Below are 17,359 nucleotides of genomic sequence, written 5' to 3' on the forward strand. Positions count from 1 at the left end.
CAGGTTTCACCCCAACAAACACAGCAAGGAACTGCAGTTGAGAAGCATGCAGCGGCGTGCTCCCAATATGAAAACCGGTGGAGGGTTTTTAGAATGATCATCATCTTCCAGACACTCCAGTACGAAGACAATATCGCCGTATTTTCTCGAAAATAGTGAGAGAGAAAATAAAGATATGATGTCAACGTACCCTTGTTTCCCAAAGCTGCTCCTAATCCTTTCTTCCATCATGGTGTCAAGTGTGGGGATCTACCGAGGCACTTCTTCCTTGTGGTGAAAGCGAGAAGGAGGAGAGCAGGTGACCACACACCTGCTTATGAAGGTAAGCTGATGAGGGGTGTGGTCAGACGAATATTGGGATTAAAGGTACATTTGTGGTCTTTATTCAGTGCGCGTGCACATATGCGAGATAGTGCAGTAGTGATGCCAAGCAGAGCCCCTAACGGAACAGAACTACTATACTGTACCTCCATTTATTTGTTCATGTTCAACAAATGGTTTGTTAAGACATTCATAAAACATCTATAAATCATTTGCAGATGCTATTGTGTGCCCTAATCTAAAGTGAAGCCTATTCATCATTAACAAATGTCTAATAGTTTGTTTATTTTTGGACTTTTATGAATACACTCAAAGCAATTACCAGACTTGTCTTTTCATGTTTAACAAATGATTTGTTAAGACATTCATAAAACATCTATAAATCATTTGCAGATGCTATTGTGTGCCCTAATCTGAAGTGAAGACTATTCATCATTCATTCATCATTAACAAATGTCTAATAGTTTGTTAATTATTTGTTTACTTTTTCATTACATTACAAATGTTGTAGACAGCTTTTGGATCCACCCTTCTTTGTGACATAAAACAGTGACAGAATTAGGGTTATAGATAAATGCAATTTTATTAACACAAACAAAGCAACAACCAATACACATTGTTTATAATAAAAAGAATAAGAGTCTCGTTTGTCACGCCATATACATGTAATCTGGGGGACACTAGGACCCAGGAGTATGTAGAGGAAGTCACTTGAGACTTGAAAGTTTGTTTGTTCTCGTCAGTTTGAATGGAGCTACACGTTATACATTTGCAGAGGCAGAGCCAATGAATTGATGCTGCCCCACGCTTTTAAGGTATGAGCAGGCTAAACACCTTTTTTGTTGGTAAATCTATTCCATAATTTCCGACCTACAACTTGATAGTCCTATATTTTGTGTAGGTCACGTACTTGATGTGGTTGGACCTTTCCTCATTCCTGTGAACGCAGTTGCTGGCTGGCTAATGTGCGCTCAGTATATGTATGTGGGCCGACGTGTATGCTACATGAGGGTAATAATTATTTGTATTTTAAGGCTGTATAGGCGCCGATACAGCCTGAAAATAAAAATAATTATTACCCATGTGTCATCATCACATACCGCAATATACTGAGCACACATTAGGAACAAACACATCATTCAAATATGTAACGTTAGCGCCAACCACATCAAGTATGTGACCTACACAAAATATAGGATTATTAAGTTGTAGGTCGGAAATGATGGAATAGATTTACCAACGAAAAAGGTGTTTAGCCTGCTCATACCTTAAAAGTGTGGGGCAGCATCAATTCATTGGCTCTGCCTCTGCTAATGTATAACGTGTAGCTCCATTCAAACTGACGAGAACAAACGTGAACTTTCAACTTTCAAGTCTCAAGTGACTTCCTCTACATACTCCTGGGTCCTAGTGCATATGGCGTGTCAAACGAGACTCTTTTTCTTTTTATTATAAACAATGTTTATTGGTTGTTGCTTTGTTTGTGTTAATAAAATTGCATTTATCTATAACCCTAATTTTGTCACTGTTTTATGTCACAAAGAAGGGTGGATCCGAAAGCTGTCTACAACATTTGTAACGTGATGAAAAAGTCAACAAATATTTAACAAACTATTAGACATTTGTTAATGATGAATGAATGATGAATAGTCTTCACTTGAGATTAGGGCACACAATACCATCTCCAAATTATTTATAGATGTTTTATGAATGTCTTAACAAATCATTAGTTAAACATGAAAAGACAAGTCTGGTAATTGCTTTAAGTGTATTCATAAAAGTCCACAAATAAACAAACTATTAGACATTTGTTAATGATGAATAGGCTTCACTTTAGATTAGGGCACACAATAGCATCTGCAAATGATTTATAGATGTTTTATGAATGTCTTAACAAACCATTTGTTGAACATGAACAAATAAATGGAGGTACAGTATAGTAGTTTTTTCATATCCATTTTTCAAAGCATATACAAATGTGTTACTACACATTAAACAACATTATTTAATGATGAACAAATCAAGTACAAACAATGTTGATAGTGAGTTATAAATAATGTAGAACTAATTTGTAAATATTATACAAATATAGTTATAAATGATTTAATAATAATTTACGAATGTATATAAATGATTTGTTCATGATTAGTTCATTATCTACAAATACCTTATAAAGGTCTTATAACTGAGTGCTATTATAAAGTGTTACCTTTCAAATTTGCAGAGCACATTCATGACCCCTACAGGAAGAAGCCTATTGATTCTGGTGACCCTATGAACTAGATGAGTGGCTCAACTTCTTTCTGGACTCTTTCTTTCTACTTTAATCTGTTGTGTGTTTGTTTCTTCAGGACACGACAGATTACGTTGCCTATGTAGCCAAGGATCCGGTTAATCGAAGAGGTAGGTAGCGACTCCTTCGTCGCTTTACAGGGCTACCTCGGGGCCAGACTCAGTGGTCAGGGGGTATACTCCAGTCATGTAATTAATCTCTTTATGGTAACTAGAATCCAATCCATTGTAGTCACTGTAACAAGGACACACAGTGTCATAGACACGAAGCGCAGTTCCTGCATGCCGCCATTAGAGGCAGAGTGGCTCACCGTGAGTGAGTCACTGAGTGACTGCGTGAGTCAGTTAATCACCGGTCATATACTGTACATGCACTTCACATCTAGAAACAGTAATCATATTACAGTTACTTTTGAACAAAACAACAGGTGATAACTGAAGGGGAAAGGCCTTTTATTTTTGAAGATTATGTAGGCAAATATAAATTCATGTCATTTGAAATAACGGTTCTTCATGTTTTTCTTAAAAGTCACCATGTGTGCCGTCTGTTGCCCCCTCCCCCCCCCCTCTCTGCCAGCATGTCACATCCTGGAGTGTGCTGATGGGCTGGCCCAGGATGTCATCAGCACCATCGGTCAGGCCTTCGACCTGCGCTTCCAGCAGTACCTGCAGTGTCCCTCCAGCAAGCTACCCTCTGCACATGACAGGTGAGAGGTCCAGGACACACACAAAGGCCCAGAAACATGGTGGTGGCTGGGTAGTGTAGAGGTCTAAGCACTCTCCTACCACCGCAGAGACCCCCGGGTTCAATTCCTGGTGGGAGTACCTCCGGCTTGGTAAGTCGTGAATTGGCAGTGTTCGCGGGTAGGAAGTGGGGTATGAGTCCTGGTCGTTGCAATAGCGACTCCTACTGGTCGGTCGGGCGCCTGTTCAGCAGGGAGGGGATCTGGGGTAGATAGCATGAACCTCCACATTCGATACGCTCTCCTGAGTGAAACTCCTTTCTGTCAGGTGAAAAGAAACGGCTGGTGACTCCACATGTATCAGAGGAGGCATGTGATAGTCTCTACACCCTCCCCAGACCGACAGTAGGGCAGCATGTGATAGTCTACACCCTCCCCAGACCGACAGTAGGGCAGCATGTGGTAGTCTACACCCTCCCTAGACCGATAGGGCAGCATGTGGTAGTCTACACCCTCCTCAGACCGACAGTAGGGCAGCATTTGTTAGTCTACACCAGGGGTCAGCAACCTTTTTGACATGGAGTGCCTGTTTGAAATATAGTTAAGCATTACATCACGCGCAGGAGTGGTTTGTGAAAAATAAACCATGCCTAGGGGTGGTCGTTAGACCCCCTAGGCATGGTTTATTTTTCACAAACCACGACTGCAAGTGGTGTAATGCTTTTATACAACTGCCACATTCATCCAACCTTATTTTTATACAATAAACACACATTAATTGAAGGTTTATTGAAAAAACCATCCGCCAGAAAAAGTAGTTCCCAAAAAAGAAAAAAAGAGAAGTTGCCTCCATGTGGAAGCAGCTCGGAAGTGCATTCAACTCTTCTCAGTAGGACATCCAACCAACTAACACATCCAACTGTCTTTCAACTAAGACAGGGAGGGGCAACTGGCGGCCCGCGGGCCGCATGCGGCCCTCACCGACGTTCCATGCGGCCCCAGGCCAATATATAAAAAAAAAAAAAAAAAAAAAAAATTATAATTATAATTATAATTATCATTTTTTTTTCTTTTTTTTTTTTATATAAGAAGAGTCGGCAGTCGACTATGGCTCCTTTCGATCGATTAGTCGACTATTTGACTAATAGGGGTCAGCCCTAGTGTGGACATATTCAACGCTGTTGAAAGTGCCGCAGCAATATGGGGGTTTTGATAAACTGTCGGCTGTTGTTACCGATGGAGCACCGGCAATGAAAGGAAAACGCACAGGATTCGCCGGGCTTCTAAGGCAGAGTGGCGTTGAGTGTCCAATGCTGCACTGCATTATACATCAGGTAAGTTCGCTAACATAATTTCCATCTATTGTGGGTCACTAATAATGACCAATGCGTGTCGAGTGTAGTCAAATTATATGCGAGAGTGATATAGGAGGCTCTCTGTGCCAAGAAGCTTGACTACAGCCATGTTATGGATTTGGTTACCAAGGTTACCAATCTAATTCGTGGAGGCAACAGGTCACTAAATCATAGAAAGTTTGTCTCCTTTTTGGAAGAGATGGACACTGATTATGGCGACTTGCAGCTACACACAGAAATCCGATGGCTGAGCCGTGGGAAGTGCTTGGAGAGGTTTTTTGCGCTGCGTAAAGAAATCCCCACATTCTTGGTTGAGCAACTGACGAGCGACACAAGCGCATACTGCACTAAACTCAGAGATACAGCGTTTCTCTGTGACATGGCCTTCCTCACGGATATCACTTCGCACCTTAAACTGCAGCTTAAACTGTGCGAGCTACAGTCAGATCCTTTTTTTCAAGCAAAGAGAAATGAGAGGGGAATTTCGTTTTGGAAACTGCTACCTGAGCCCCGCTTCCCACTCCTCAGGGACTTTGCCCTCTCTATGGCCAGTATGTTTGGGAGCACATACTATGTGAGAGCAATTTCTCAAACATGAAGTACATCAAGTCAAAAGAGAGAAACAGGCTGTCAGATGAAACATTATTTCATCTGATGCAGATCGCATGCACAAACATTGAAGTTAACATTCCTGCTATTGTGCGCCAACAAGAGAGACAACAAGTGTCTCATTAAAGACAGGGGGGGAGGAGATGATGAAGAGGTGTAGAGGGGGGGAAGGAGATGATGAAGAGGTGTAGAGAGGGGACCATTATTATTATTATTATTATTATTATTATTATTATTATTATTATTATTATTATTATTATTATTATTATTATTATTATTATTATTATTATTATTATTATTATTATTATTATTATTATTATTATTATTATTTATTATTATTATTATTATTATTATTATTATAACCATTATTGACCCACTGTGGGGCGAGGGTGAATGTCATGCCAGTTTGATAAAGGGTCAATGGGAGGCATGTAGTATTGCACTTTACTTTACTTGCACTTTACTTGTTTACTTTTGTAGTGTTCAGATAACACTATAACACAAACAAACATTCCTGCTGCATTTCACTACAACAGTAAATCAAAAGTGCAATAATAAATTATTTTGTTAAATGTATAAACTTTTATCCTGCTACTAAACAAAACATTCCTGGGTGCTTCATATCCATAACATGCATTTCAGTGTTATAATGTTTTGTTTAGTAGCAGGATAAAAGTTTATACATTTAACAAAATCATTTATTATTGCACTTTTGATTTACTGTTGTAGTGAAATGCAGCAGGAATGCTGCTTTGTGTTTGTTGAGCAGTGGGCTTTAAGGTCATACATTTATTTCATTAGAAGGCTTAATTATAATTGATCATTTTTGTATATATTTGGGGTTACACAGCAATACTTTTAAATTCAGCTGTTTATAAATTCATAAAGTTGAAATTGCATTACTAAATGCATTTGAAATGGAATAAAAACAAAGTTACAACAAATTATAATTGTTATACCTTATTTATCACATCTGTGACTATTATGGGCTATTTGAGTGATGGGGTACTACTGGCGGGACTGCCGATAAACAATGCGGCCCCCCAGATTGATTGTGGAAATTTTGTGGCCCTCACCATATACAAAGTTGCCCACCCCTGAACTAAGACATCCAACCAACTAACACATCCAACTGTCTTTCAACTAAGGCATCCAACCAACTAACACATCCAACTGCCTTTCAACTAAGACATCCAACAAACTAACACATCCAACTTTTCTTTAGTTTTTAATTATGAAGTTAGTGGTTGTTATTGGAATGATTGATTGATTGATTGAAAATTGTATTACCAGATGCAGAATGGGTACAATACAGTACGGCTCAATACACACAATTGTTAAGGGGATGCAGACCTACTTTCTATAGAACTTCATTCTTAGATGCTTCTATTGAAAGTAGGTAAAAAAAAAATTGCAATTAATCAATCAATCAATTCGCGCGATTTTTTTTTGTTCTACAATGACTCATGACCCATCAATTACATCATCCAACATTGTTTAAGCAACTAAGACTGTGTGTGTGTGTGTGTGTGTGTGTGTGTGTGTGTGTGTGTGTGTGTGTGTGTGTGTGTGTGTGTGTGTGTGTGTGTGGGTGTGTATGCGACCGAGTGAGTGTGTCTGGAAGCCAGACAGTGTGAGAGTGAGCTCTGGCAAGGAAGGGGAAGGAAAAAAAATTGCAAATTAATCAATCAATCAATTCGCGCGATTTTTATTTTGTTCTACAATGACTCATGACCCATCAATTACATCATCCAACATTGTTTAAAGGACTAAGACATTCGCCGTGACAGAGTCGCTTTATATTTAGTCGTTATGACGCTATCCACATATCCATTTGTTAAAGATTATTGTCCGCCATCTTGTTTTTTCCGAGAAATCCGCACGGCGGAGTGATGTGATTCGGTTGTGGGCGGGTCCTGGGACCAGGAGCGTGGATTGTGACAGATACATACGTGTAAATGGACTGTTTCAGCCTATCAGAATCGAGAAATTTGCATGCCGTTGTATAATTGTAACTAGTGTGCCCCAACAATATTCCATGCGTCGTATTTTTTTTTCTCATAATCAGGTCTTTTGATAATTTTTACATTATTACATCATTATTGTTATTGTTATTATTAACAATATTATTATGATGGTTGTATCAACCCTAAATCTGAGTTGGGGGGGGGGGGGGGGGGATGCAATGCAGACAAACAGTTGCATACAGTGCGACCATTTCACTCACATTTGCCCATTCATTTTTGGACACATCACACACCATCGGTGTGTGTACTGTACGTGTGCTGTCATAGCTCCACCTACAGGCCTAATGGAGAACACCAGGAGAACACCAGGATGTGAATGGAGGGTGAATGTGAGGTATATCGTGTAAATAAGTTTTGATTGATCGCAAGACTACACTGAAAAAAAATAAAAAATAAGTTACCAGAACTTAAAAAGATTGAGTTCAGTTACTGTGCATTAAGGTTTTCAGTTTTCAATCCATAATAAGTTAACAGAAAAATAAGTACACAACCACATTATTTCAACCTAATAAAACTATGTTTATTGTCATTGTTTTAAGAACACAAGTTGACTTGGTAATACTCACATTTTGAGTAAAAAAAATGGCTTTTAACATGTGCAATGTTCAATGAAATAGAAAAATAAATTATAAAATGTGTTGATTAATCCCACTGGTCACAATGGTGACCGTAATAATGTTTTTGTTATAAGGCTCTGCAAATGTTACTGAATGATGTAGCAATGTATTTCCAGCTAAATTGAAATAATAAACAAATAAAGGGTCTCAATCAAATATGTGGTAGTAAAAAGAACCTGTGGGAGGATTTCAACAAGATGAATGCGAAAAAAATTTTGTGCTGCCCCCTGTGCCTATGAAAATGCCCCCGCGTGCCTATGCAGGCACGCGTGCCTAGGGTTGCCTACCCCTGGTCTACACCCTCCCCAGACCGACAGTAGGACAGCATGTGGTAGTCTACACCCTCCCCAGATCGACAGTTGGGCAGCGCAATGACCAGGAGGGAATTGGCAAGACAAAATTGGGGGATGGGGGATTGGGGGATGTTTTAAAAAAATATATATTTAAACCCACAAACACATACTGTACATTACTGTATGCTAAAATATGCATTTGCATGCATGCACAAACACACACATGCATGTGCCTTTGTACACACACGATTCACACTACACGGAACGGTGTGCTACACTATAGCATTTTCCTTATCCCTATCTTGTTTTCGTTTCAATTGTATCGGCAGTGCAGAAAGATAATCTACACAAAATATAACTGATTCAGTGTCTTTTATTGTATTGGCCACCATTCATCCACTGAATGGCTAATCCATAGAACTGATGAATTGCTGTTTATTCACCGAGCTTGAGATCACTCCACCTCGTCACACGTCCTGCCAGCGCCAGGATCTACACCGCCGAGAGGTGTCAGACCCGTGATGTCATGTCCTGTGACGTCACGTCCTGTGTTGTGTCGCCAGGGTACTGAACATGGAGGCGGTCCAGTGGACGGAGGAGGAGGAGCCAGCGGAGCATCCCTACTACAACAACATCCCCGGCAAGATGCCACCTCCCGGAGGCTTCATCGACACCAGGCTGACCAATCAGAATGCGGGGTCGGACGGAGGCCAGGTACCGCCTACTACTACCTCCTCTCACCTGGATAGTGGTTAGCACTGTTAGCCACACAGCGAGAAGGTCCTTGGTTCAAACCCCCAGCAGGCAGCAGCGTTTCTGTGTGGAGTTTGCATGTTTCTCCCTGCATGGGTTTCCTCTGGGTTCTCTCCGGTCTCCTCCCACCATAAAAGACAAGGTATATAATACTCCTGCCGTTGCCCTGGCATAGACCAAGGTACTGGTGTTACAACTGCAGTTGGTCCCCGGGCGCCCCACTGTGTGTCTGCCCCACTGTGTGTCTGTGTGTCTGCCCCACTGTGTGTCTGCCCCACTGTGTGACTGTGTGTCTGCCCCACTGTGTGTCTGCCCCACGGTGTGACTGTGTGACTGCCCCACTGTGTGACTGTGTGACTGCCCCACTGTGTGACTGTGTGTCTGCCCCACTGTGTGACTGTGTGTCTGCCCCACTGTGTGACTGTGTGACTGCCCCACTGTGTGACTGTGTGACTGCCCCACTGTGTGACTGTGTGTCTGCCCCACTGTGTGTCTGCCCCACTGTGTGACTGCCCCACGGTGTGACTGTGTGTCTGCCCCACTGTGTGACTGTGTGTCTGACTGCCCCACTGTGTGTCTGCCCCACTGTGTATCTGCCCCACGGTGTGACTGTGTGTCTGACTGCCCCACTGTGTGTCTGCCCCACTGTGTATCTGCCCCACGGTGTGACTGTGTGTCTGCCCCACGGTGTGACTGTGTGTCTGCCCCACTGTGTGACTGTGTGTCTGCCCCACTGTGTGACTGTGTGTCTGCCCCACTGTGTGACTGTGTGTCTGCCCCACTGTGTATCTGCCCCACGGTGTGACTGTGTGTCTGCCCCACGGTGTGACTGTGTGTCTGCCCCACGGTGTGACTGCCCCACTGCTCCTAAAATAGTTAGGATGGGTGAAATGCAGAAGACAAATTTCCCCGCGGGGATTAATAAAAGTATAACTCGATTTAAAGGGGCACTTAACCGAAAAACAACACTGATTTATTTTGCACGTAATCTCACACATATCACAAGGCTCTAAACAGTTTTGCACACATTCATTTAGTTTGACAGTTATTGAGAGTTAATGAGTATAAATATCTCCTCCCATGATGTCATCAGAGGACACTGAATCCATGTGTTAATTACAGCTCAATGAAATGATATTGATGGAAAAAAAGACTATCCATATTGCAGTCCTTATCTCAATTTATTAATCTACATCATTTCATTGTGCTATAATTAACACAACACAAGGATACAATGTCCTCTGATGACATCACGAGAGGAGATATGCAAAGTCATTCATTCTTAATAACTGTCAAACTAAATAAATGTGTGCAAAACAATTTGAGATTATGTGCAAAATAAATATTTGTCTGTGAAGTGCCCCTTTAATTTAACTTAACTCAACTATAATTTTATCTCAGGAAGTCAAAGAAAGACAGAATAGCTCTTTTACTTGGGACTGTGTCATTCTGTTTCTTTGTCCATACAGGCCAAAAAAGACTGAATGGAGTGAATTCAGTGTTATGTTACTGTGTGTGTTGGCAGGCGGGTCCAGGCTCAGTAGACCAGACGTACTACCAGGGCCGCCACTGTGGGGAGAGCTGGGCAGAGGAGAGGAGACCTACCGGCACGCTCACACAACAGGGTTAGGAAGCCTTCTCAAGTCCTATCTATTGTCATTAAGTTGCAGAGTACATCACATTCTAATTTCTGGAATACTGGAGGTGGATATGGTTACACTCATCATTTTAATGCAATTGGTACGATCTGAACATAAAGATCTGATCTTGTAAGATCACATTGCTGTACAGTATACAGAATATGAAGGTATACTGTCATGGAACCATGCAAAAGGGATGGTCTTCTACAGTACTGTTGTCCACGATATATATCCTATATATCATGAAATATATTTTTACGTTCATAACGTAAAAAAGGGGTTCTCAAACTTTTTAATACCACAACCCCATTTTATTTAGGAAATTTTTTTTGGTGACCCGTATTGCGTAATTTCAACATGGAATTAAAGAATATCAAAATAAACGCACACGTTGTTGAACTTGATCCTGCATATTTATTAGAAGATTTAATTACAGCACTATGTTATCAATACACATTTATAAAACGAGGCATATTTAGCCAAAATATGTTGCGAGAACATAATAAAAATGTATAAAAAATTAGGGCGGCTGGGTGGCGCAGCGGACATTGCGCTCGTCACCAACGCAAGAGACACCAGTCTCGAATCCGGCTGTCAGCGTTGCCTCCGGCTTGGGCCGGCCGTCATACTGATTCAATTGGCAGAATCAGCGGGAGGGGAGTCGACTAGTAGTCTGGTCGTTGTAAACAGCGACTCCTACAGGTCGGTCAGAACGCCTGCACAGCAAGGACAGGAAATGGCGGGGCAGTGTGAGCCTCCCTCACGTTACACCTCGCAGATGAGAGTTCGCACTGGCAGGTGAAAAGAAGTGACTGGCTGCCTCCACATGTATCGGAGGGGACATGTGATGGGCTTCTATCCTCCCTACGACCGGCCAGTGGGGGGCACATGCGAGCAACGATCAGGACAGGACAGGGAGAATTGGCACGAGAGGAAATTGGGATGGGAGAAAAAAAAATCACAGAAAAAAGGAGGAGAAAAAGTAGGTAAAATTATTTTTTTTATTAAAAATTATTATTATTAGATTTTTTTTTTTTTGGTTGCCAATGCGCAACCTTATCTCAATTTAAGAGATAACCTACCCACGACCCCACTTTGGGTTGTGACCCGTAGTTTGAGAACCGCTGTTGTAGACTATTCAAAAGAAATAGTCTAGAGTAGACTATCTTGAATGACTTTTGATGATTTACAAGGTACTGTTCTGGAAGACCAAATACCAAGAAATACCATCAAAACATAGAAAAACATCATGATGTGATATTTTGTCCATATTGCTCAGCCTTACTCTATATTACTGTGTATCCACACATGGCCTGAAAATACCCATTACGTGTATTTCAAACATTTATTTCAACTCTGAGACACTGAGGTTACCCTCATTTACAGAGATGACAAGCTTACAAAACAAGACACAGTGGGCGGCTAGGTGGTGTAGTGGGCAAGGCACTCGCCACCAACGCAGGAGACGCTGGGTTCGAGCCCAGCTCTCGGCGTTGCTACCAGCTTGGCTGGTCGTTCATACGAACACAATTGGCACAATTAGGGGTGGGAAAGCTGGTGGCTGGCTCCTGGTCGTTGTAAACAGCGACTCCTACAGTTCGGTCGGGGCGCCTGCTCAGCGAGGAAAGGATCTAAGGGGGGTAGTGTGATCCTTCCACACGTTACACCCTCTCAGTGAGAATCCGCGCTGCCAGGTGAAAAGAAGCGGTTGATTGGCTACACATGTGCCGGAGGAAACATGTGATAGCCTCCACTCTCCCAGACCGACTGTGGGGGGTAGAGTGCGCAGCAACCAGGAAGGGGATTGGGAATTGGCATAACGACTAACATTGGGATGGGAGAAAAACTGAGGAAAAAGGAGGGGGAAAAAGATCAATAAAAAATAATAAAATAAAAAGACACAGTGTATCAGAAATGTCATACATATAGGCACAATAAATAAGAATAAACAATAAAAAGAATCAGCTAAGACAGTTACACGTCGACACACAGTGGTCAGAGATCATACAATATGAATGAAACATGAACGACAAGCCATACACTGCGATTTCTGTTTGAATTCTGAATGTATTTGAACTTGACGGTTCCATACAACTCTGTCTTCGTACGGCTGTGTGTGCCTCCTGTTTCTCCACATGGCAGGATCCTGTGACATATACAGTCTGCCCGAGGGGAAGGGCCAAGCGCCAAAAACAGGGGAGGTGCCCACGTACGTGAACACGCAGCAGATAGACGCGCACGTCCTGGCGGCACTGCAGGCGGAGGCGGAGAGCGGGCCAGAGGGCTCGCCGGCTGGCACGGCCAAGGACGGTCCCAGGAAGGACCTGTTCGACATGAGTAAGTTCCGGGCCCCGGCTCAGTGGGCGGAGCGCGGTATTACATAACAACGTCTGGTGGGGCTATACGCTCATAGATATATATATATAACTAGATGGTGCAAGGCGGAGTCTCCAGCGTAGTTCACCGGCGGCCATCTTGTCACAGGCAGCACGCCCACTCATAACATGAATGTCTATGGTGCATGTACTATTGAAATAACCATAGCTTGCTACATTTTCAACCGATTTACAAACGGTTTGGTTTATTACAAACGTTATTGACGGTCACGGGTATGATTCAGGATGCTTGGACATGTTGAAATTATTTCCATATGAAAGTCCATTATAAGTATGCAGTATGATAACTACATCTCTCACGTTTATAACAAACCGAAAATCGGTTGAGAATTTAGCAAGCTATGGTTATTTCAATAGTACATGCACCATTCTCGAAGTCAACTTCCTGTCTGTTGTTGCTACGCAACTGCAGCGTGGGGGGAAACTGCCCTGCCTGGTACATTGTGTACGCTTCATTTAGTGGAGAAACGGATCATTAAAGCGGCAAATTAAAGACAATCAAGCGGAATTTTCTTCAGTCCTTCACAATGCAAGAGCTGCTGTGTTACGCGTTGTACTAATGACAAAAACAGAAATCCAAATCGCAAGTTTTATACGATCACGGAGGAAAAAGTGGCTTGCAGCTAACGTTAGCTACGTTAACCTAGACAAATAGCTACATGCTGAGCTAACGTTAATTATATCATATCGAACCGATAGGAGCTTATCTTATCTAATCTTACGTGGATGTTTGATCGGGTAGTGGCACACGTGGTACCACCACGTAAGATTAAATAAGATAAGCTCCTATCGGTTCGATATGATGTAATTAACGTTAGCTTAGCATGTAGCTACCACGACCACAACACCAGTCAATCAGGGGGAGCTTCTTTGACTCATATCTCGCCTTAGAATCACCAGAAAGGCTTTCGAAATAGTGAAATGCCATGTTGGCCTCAATATTTTCAAAACAAATAGTATGAAAATGTTATGAAATGAACAAGAATGTGATAAAACATGTAATAAAAACGGAGCTCAACGCATGCATTTGATGGTAGAAATCAGTGTGTTACCCTCATACCAAGATGGCGCCGGTCTCGTGACATTAGAGTCATAGATGTATTGACCTTTTCAATGGAATTGCGTCACTATGTACCACAATACCAGCGTTCTATGCTCTGCTCTGTGCCAGACTTTGGTGCCAGCTCTATAGGGATGGCTAGTGTGACGTCACGAATTACTTCCGTGTCCACGTTTGTCTTGTTTACATCAGAGTCCCCCATTTTCAATTCATAATGACATTTATGACATACACAACATACATGACATCATGACATTTATGGCATAGGGACATACATGACATACAGGTATATAGTACTGCGTAGTCTAATGTCGCCAATGTAAACATCAATGGCTACAGCCCAGGAACCGGTCACCCTTTTTACTGTGACATCTTACTTCGCAGACTTCTCAAAGTTTGTGAAAAAGGGTCTCAACTTGTATAACTCAAAAAACAATGTTTATGTTTGAAGTTTGAAACGTCTGAAGTGATTCTGGACGCACACACATTTCTTTATAGTTTACATAGTGCATTTCCATTTCGTGGGAATTTATATCCATATGAAAATGAACTAGTAAAAACCTATATTATTCTAGTTCTTTTTTTGTACATATATATTTACCACATAATTGTTACAGTGGAATATTATAGAAATGTATGGTGAATCACTCTAGTATTCCTGTACTTTTACCATATAAATAATATGTATTTGTATGTATTATTATTATTATTATTATTATTATTATTATTATTATTATTATTATTATTATTATTATTATTATTATTATTATTATTATTATTATTATTATTATTATTATTATTATTATTATTATTATTATTATTATTATTATTATTATTATTATTATTATTATTATTATTATTATTTCTATAGTGATTCACTATAGTATTTATATTTTGTGTGTGCAAGAAAAACTGGAATACTATAGTTTAACTATAGTTATCTTTTTTGTATGGGTACATTTAAATTTTTAAGCAAATATTCAGCTTTTTACTCCACAAAATGTATTTATAACACCTTCAAATACTATTTACTTGTAAGGGTTTTGTATATTAGACATGCAATCAGCTCATAACAAGTGCAATCTGCAATAGCTGCAACTGCATCCATGCATGCATTGATTGATTGATTGAAAATTACAGAATGGGTACAATACAGTACTTTCGTCTTGTTTAGTCCCCCATTTTCAATTCATAACATTTATGACATACACGACATACAAATCTACAGTACTGTTACATCCAGACATTTATGACATACAAGATATACAATTTGGACATTTACCGGGGCCAGTTTAGAATTGCAGCCTCCCGTAGGTGCTTTTTTAGAGCGGTTTTGAAAGTGGGTAGTGATTCACATTCCTTTACAGCTGTGGGTAGGGCGTTCCACATTGTTGTGGCATAATTGTGAAACGTGTTTAGTCCCTTGTTTGAGCCAAATCTGGGTTGGACATGATTTGTGGAACTCCCTCTGGTGTTGTGGTCGTGGTATTCACTGACCTTTGGGAAGTATTTCGACATGCACATGGGTACCTTAGTGGTGTAGTCGTGTATCTTGTAGACCAGACCCATTGCAAGTTGCTGTACTCTGTCGTCTACTCTAAGCCATCATAGTTTGTCAAAATGGGCAAGGGTGAGGTGGGTTCTAGGAGTAAGGTCAAGCAGTAGTCTGACCAGTTTGTTTTGTGTTGTTTTTAGTGCCTTTGAGGTGCTTTGGTGCCATGCGGTGCAAGCATAGTCGTAGTACCCTTGAATGAGTGCTCCTGTTAGAGTCTTCAGGGTATTCTTGTTTACCAGAGAGGAGATCCGGTACAAGAATCTTGTTCGTTGGTTGACTTTTTTGATTACATTGGTTGCCATTTTGTCACAGGAAATATTTTCCTCTAGGATGGAACCCAGGTATGTAAATCTTTCCTTGTGACAATATTGCCACCCACTGTAACAGAGAAGCCGTTGGTCTTGCTGAGTTTGTTATTTGATCCAAAGAGAATGGACTCTGTTTTACCCAGGTGTAATGATAGTTTGTTATCAGCGAGCCAGGTGCAGATTCTGCCGAGTTCAGAGCTGAGGGCTTTTTCAACCTGTAACTTGTTCCTGTCAGCGACCAGCAGGGCTGAGTCGTCCGCGAACAGGAACAAGTTGCAGTCACAAGCTGATGACATGTCATTTGCATAAATTAGGAACAGCAGCGGTCCTAGTATGCTTCCTTGTGGAACACCACAGCTCCCTGGGAGGGGGGGGGGGTAGTGTACCATTTACCTCCACCATCTGTTATCTCCCCTCCAGGTAGGATTGCATCCAGCTCACTGATGAACTAGGGATGCCCCGATCGGCCGATAATCAGTATAAATATGCGATCGGTGATCGGTGATAATGCTTTATTTTCGCCGATCGTCAAAACCGATCTCACTCGCTGAGTTCTGTCTCAGACACCGGGTGGTGCAGCGTTTGCTACTCCCTCCAGCTCCTCCCGCATGCATGTAAACACGGGTCTAGTCTAGCGGGACGGGAGGACGGCGTCTCCCTGAACTAACGTTAGCTACCATTACAAAATGACCCAGTCAACTATTCACTTTTAGTTTAATACATGATGAGGCATTGTCTAACCGAACATGATACCTCTGTTAGCTTACGTTAGCGCCATTAGTTCACTGTTCAAAACGAAATGTCCCATTGAACTAAATAGTTCAGAGGCGTTGTATTAACGTTATATATTCGGCTAGCAGTAGCTACAGATAGCTCCTGATATCAATGTCTTATAACACTGATTTGACGCGTATTCGAGCTGAGGGCTTGCTGAGCACAGAAACGTTATACCAATAGGGTCCAGCTGCAGCGCAGGAGAATCCTGGCCGTAGCTCGAGGCTACTCGAGTATAGGGTCCAGCTGCAGCTCCGGAGAATCCTGGCCGTAGCTGGAGGCTACTCGAGTACACACAGACAGTGGAGCTTGTTGCGTGGTGGCGATGTCTCGCAGATAATACAAGTACAAGTCTAATTATATAATATATATATTTTATAAAAAAAAATAAAAAGAAATATATAAAATAATTTTTAATTTCTTTTTAATCAAAAACGATCGGATCGGTATCGGCCGATATGGCTCACGACGATCGGTGATCGGTATCGGTGGCAAAAAATGTGATCGGGGCAGCTTTTAGTTTGTCAATCAGAATGGAGTGATTGACAGTGTCGAAAGCCTTTTGGAGGTCCAGGATGTCCATGCCGCAGTATTTTCCCGCGTCCACCTCTTTTTTGATGTGGTCATTCAAATAGAGAAGGCATGTGTCAGCGGAGTGGGTTGTTCTGAAGCCAGA

At 41.5% G+C, this 17,359-nt stretch overlaps 1 protein-coding gene across 1 annotated transcript in view; it reads left to right on the forward strand.

The window, feature by feature from the left end:
• shc3 (SHC (Src homology 2 domain containing) transforming protein 3) overlaps nt 1–17,359 on the forward strand; it is a gene marked incomplete at both ends in the record, with an annotated part of 120,301 nt that overhangs the window by 80,927 nt on the left and 22,015 nt on the right. The window contains 5 exon segments of the mRNA XM_084324998.1: nt 2,673–2,724; nt 3,191–3,320; nt 8,761–8,911; nt 10,476–10,575; nt 12,733–12,926. Of these exon segments, the coding sequence (XP_084181124.1) occupies nt 2,673–2,724; nt 3,191–3,320; nt 8,761–8,911; nt 10,476–10,575; nt 12,733–12,926 (627 nt within the window).

Source organism: Notolepis coatsorum (genome assembly GCF_963971535.1).
Source record: "Notolepis coatsorum genome assembly, chromosome: 11".
In the NCBI taxonomy this organism is placed as follows: domain Eukaryota; kingdom Metazoa; phylum Chordata; class Actinopteri; order Aulopiformes; family Paralepididae; genus Notolepis; species Notolepis coatsorum.